The 5010-nt window shown below is 33.2% G+C and overlaps 1 protein-coding gene across 1 annotated transcript; it reads right to left on the bottom strand.

The window, feature by feature from the left end:
* Positions 1–1003: 1003 nt before the first annotated feature.
* Positions 1004–4798, bottom strand: LOC117116641 (cell adhesion molecule 3-like). The gene is made up of 2 exons (XM_033260715.1): positions 4605–4798; positions 1004–2318 (listed from the first exon to the last, which is right to left on the bottom strand). Exon 2 carries the CDS (start codon positions 2198–2200, stop codon positions 1181–1183), a length of 1020 nt encoding a protein of 339 aa, XP_033116606.1. The 5' UTR covers positions 2201–2318; positions 4605–4798; the 3' UTR covers positions 1004–1180.
* Positions 4799–5010: the final 212 nt, after the last annotated feature.

The raw sequence follows: 5010 nt of genomic DNA, 5'->3' as shown, positions 1-5010 counted from the left end.
GGTATAAAAATATAACAGCAAAACAGGCTGCCCGTAGGCTGAAATCATTGGTTTACTATTTACCAATTAAACTAAAGCAAAAATTATTGAAAAAAGTGATATATACAAGGTCATCAAAATTAACAAATATTACAATCCATTTACTTAAAAATTTAATTTAAAATGAGAAAAAAAAATATACACAATTATCAAAATTTGCAATATACATGAATAAAAGTAATATTATGATTATATTTCTTATTATAAGTCAATCGTGACATCATTACTGTAACTCCCAATGTTATTTGCCTATTACCCAGCGTCCACTAATTTTTCTATTAGTGGACGCTTGGCTTGATTGTTTTTTAGGTTTGGTGCAAAAAAAAATTTCTAATTTTTTTTGTCACCGCGAATACATCGCGCACTGCAATAAAAATTGAATTGTAATTGAAAATTACTTTCGTAAAACAAGCTATAATTAGAACCCGAAGAAAGTTACTTCAAATTAAATATTAAGTGAACAATTAAGGAATTCATTGAATCAATGGACCCTCATAAACACAACAAAGTGAATGTTTAATAGGAATATTCTAGACCTAATGTAAAGACTCAAGGAACAAATCATCACACAATTTTACCTGTCTGCATGCACCGACCAAAAAGGACGTCAGTGACTGTATTCTCTCTCGAATGCTGAAATGTTTATTTCTTTGACGAAAGTCTATTAAAATAGCATTACAAACAAGTTCTTTATAGTTATTCATCGTATCCGTACTGTACTGCTGATATGTAGTTAATTAAATGCGTACTGTAGGAGCAAAAATCAACATACGCACAGCTAAATGTAAATACGCACACCTAAATGTAAATACGCACACGTATACTGATCATATCACTATAGCAACCGATGACTGCTACAAAAGTTGGTTATAAAAAACTAAAATTAAAAGATGGCGATTGACTTATAAAGCAATTAGTAGAGCATGCATTGTACACTAAATGGAAAATTATTATACTTAGGTTAGATTTAATGCATTCAAAAATTTCCTTTGGGCCTTGCAGGCCCTTAGGAAATTTTTTCAAGCATTAAATCTAACCTTCGTTCAATAATTTTCCTATAGTATACTATGCGGAGCTCCACTAATTGCTTAATAGGGAATGATATCTGAATAAGTATTCTATACACTTCCAAAAATGTTGTTTATACAATTTCTCCTTCGTGTATTTCACTTTTTTCTCCAAGTTGGTTTGTCTTTCTACTTGTAATTACATTTTTTTGAGATGAAATATGTAATATTCCAATATGTTTTTTCTTGTATATAGTCAAGAGAACAGTAGCTACAATAACAAAACAACATCCAAATGCACTTACGACTATTGTCTGGGAGTGATCTGTTGATACTTGACTGTAGGGTGAATAGACAGGGATCGGCATGTCATTCTTAATAACTTTCATTATGTATGTGTAATTACCAGTGGCATTATTTTTATAAGCTTTGCAAGTTACATGGCATCCATTCATATCTATAGCAATAGTGTTGATATAAATTTTTTCATATATGATTTTGAACTTGTTTGTCATATCACTACTGCAATTTTTGAACGTCCATTTGTAAGAAACCATTTCAAAATCCTCCTCTATGTTGCATGTTATGTTGAGGCTATCTCCTGTATAACTAATCTCTCCAGCGTATGTAAACGTTGGTGCTGTAGCAGTGGTGTACACATGCAGTTGATTAGTGATGTTGAGAGCCTCTGTGGAGCACATACGCGGAACTTGTTCTCCCTCCATTTCCATCAGGCATCTGTACTGCTTACCATGTTGTTGCTTTGTAGCTTCAAAGCTAGCAAATAATGTTGTGAAGTCTGTCTTCCGTCTCAATTCTGTGCCTTGCGGTGGGTCAAACCATTTCATATGAAAATTCCCTTTGCTTTCGGAGATGCACGACATCATGACTTTATCACCTTCCGTATATAAATGTTTAGAAAGAATGCATTGTGGGTATTTTTTGTGTGGTATAGCTCGAACCGTCAAATTTCCCTGCCTTGACATTGCTATAACATGTGTCCCATGTTTAACAACACATTGATATTGGCCTTCATCGGACAGTTGGACATCTGAAATATCTAACACTAGATTACCTTTACTAATGTCAACCTTTTCTTGATCGTTGTAATCCGGTATAAATGGTGCTCCATCTTTCAGCCAACTGTATTCCATTTGGTTGGTAAGGTCGGTTAACTCTCCATGCAGGACACATAGGAATTGAACATTATTATGTTCATGGACCTGAATATGCTCAGGGTGGAAAGCAACAGTTATATCCAATTTCAGACATCTAGATAGTGGGTAAAAGCACCAAGAAATGATTAACAACTGTTGTACTGAAGCCATTTTTCCATAATGCAGTTACTGTCAGTTGGAAAATGGTCGTTTATTTTTCCCTCTTTGATTTTCCCTCCCTTTTGATTTGATTGGTTAATCACTTCTGCCATGAAGGAATTTATAAATACAATACATTATGTTCTACATGCATGAGTAGACATGAGTGCAATACATGCACAATTTTTCAGTATGTTGATTTATGCATGGAGGTATAGAAAGTATACCGCCATGATTTATGATAGTCACCAGTGCTAATTAATTTGAATTTTCCTCCCAAATTCAATTAAGACTACGCCATTGGCTGATGTTAATTTGGCTCAATCATTGCAGATGATGTGATTGGTTGTGCAATGGTCGTTCCCATTTCTAATGTGGGTTGGTTTTGATCAATAAATTATTTAAGTAAAGACAGTTAATGTGTCTGTCAATAAAAACAAAAAATAGTTAAACAAATAAATGAGAAGACCTACTATGTTTGAGTATAATTGTTTTAAGTAAGTGTAATTTTCATTTGTAATTTTAATTTTAATGGAACAATCTTGGCTGCCAATCCCTGGATCAACAAGCAAGAGGTCATAACAAAGCCATTATCACGCTCAAACCAGCTCAAACATTCTGTAAATTACTTTATTTTGTGGTAGCAATGCCGCATTTGTATTTTACGTATAATTGGTCACAGCATTAAGATATATTGTGTTTGTGTTTTTTGAGTAAAATTTAGAGCAGACTTCTTGGTAATTAAACAAAATACAAATTAATTTGCCTGGTAGATCTGCTTTGATTATGTATTGAAACATTAAGTTGGCCAACAAGTTCAATGATAAGTAGGCATGCTATAACCAGATTATCACATAGAGTAGGTCTAATACATTGTACTTTTGGACTACAGTGTATATGGCATTGTGTGTTTATATGTAGTTTATACTATTTCTTGGCTCATAATGCCCTACAGTATTATGTACAGCCATATCCAGTAAATGATGATAGGCCTTGTTGCATACCTTTTTTTCTAGTCTAGTGAATCTATCCTTATATATATACATAAAAAGTACAGAAATTAAGTAAAAGAACAGTATCAAACTAGATAATAGCTACTAGGACCCCTTCCTATATGAGGTGCCAAGTGTAAATTTATTAAACACAAATACATATAATTAATTATTTAACATATAATTGAATTGATCACCCATTATTTATATATAATGCATTTACGTCTAAAAGATTTATATGTAAATAATTGTGTTAACGTTTGCATTATTTATATATAATTAGTTTACTGATTTCATTATACATAAATAATGAAGGGGTAACCAAACATTATTTATATATAATAAGGTTACTGGTTTCATTATATATAAATATGGAAAGGGTATCACATCATTATATATAAATAATGAAAAGTAACTTACAATTATTATTATATATAAGATCACTGATTCCATTATATATGAATAATGAAAAGGTAAATTTCCTATCATTGAAATTGTGTATTACACTTAATAACACATTGATATTGGCCTTCATCAGACAGTTTCACATCCAAGATTCCTTAGGCTATGTTCACACACACGGCGTAAGGCTGGCTTAAGCCTGGCGTAGCGTACGCCTTTGTGTGTGAACTAGGCAGTGGCGTTGTTAAAGCCACTCACTACGCCACGTCCTTGGCGTTATTAACGCTATCTGCAGACCCCAGATTAGCTAACGCCACTGAGCTAACGCCAGTGATGCTTGAATGATTTGATCTCATTTCAAGAGATTGACCAATCACGATTGCAGTATATTAGCTACTTTGGTCTCTTTTCTGTGCTCTCTATAAATGAAATGGTAAAGGGGTTCCTTTTCTATTGCATTTTACTTAGTTATAATGTATATGATCTATTGATTGTGTTTTGTAAGATATTTTAACCATTTAGACTGTCTATTAAAACATGCAACATCAACAATGCTAGCTGAAAAATCAAAAGTAAAATTGTTCATTTAAAATACAATAATCATATAAGTTCACTTCGAACAATTCACAGATTTAAAAGTTTTCATGATGCACTGTTAATTTTACTACTGTTAACACGTACATTATTTAAAACTGAAAACTATTCCACATAGGCCTATATTATTGCTAGTTTAACGAACGCCGTTTGTGTGAACACTTTGGAATTTTAATCCGTGCATTAGCTTACGCCTGGCGTAAGCCACACCAGTCTTACGCCGTGTGTGTGAACATAGCCTAACACTAGATTACCTTCAATAATATCAACCCTTTCCTGATCGTTGTAGTCTGCTATAAATAGTGCTCCATCTTTCAGCCTACTGAATTCCATCTGAGTGTTAAAGTCTGTTAACTCTCCTGGAAGGATACATTGAAATTTAACATTACTAAGTTCATGAACCTGAATATGGAATATGAGATTATTAACAACTGTCGTACTGAAGGCATGCCTGCTTGTTGTAATGCTGTCAGAGTGCCTTTAAATGACTCATTGTGTTTTACATGTATATTTCCCTCTTTTGAGTTGATTGGTTTAATGCAAAGATCTTATAAACACAAGATAGCGTTCTCCGCGATTTATGCGTAACAAATAGAAGCGTCGGTCAAGGTTCAAAAGTTTCCAATTTAGCAAGAGGGCGCCATTCATGCGCTATTATAT

This window comes from Anneissia japonica, unplaced genomic scaffold, assembly GCF_011630105.1.
Source record: "Anneissia japonica isolate Jap-2015-1 unplaced genomic scaffold, ASM1163010v1 scaffold1060_len253145_cov167, whole genome shotgun sequence".
Lineage (NCBI taxonomy): Eukaryota > Metazoa > Echinodermata > Crinoidea > Comatulida > Comatulidae > Anneissia > Anneissia japonica.
The sequence above is the reverse complement of the archived record's forward strand: the minus strand, read 5'-3'. Positions and strand labels throughout refer to the sequence as shown.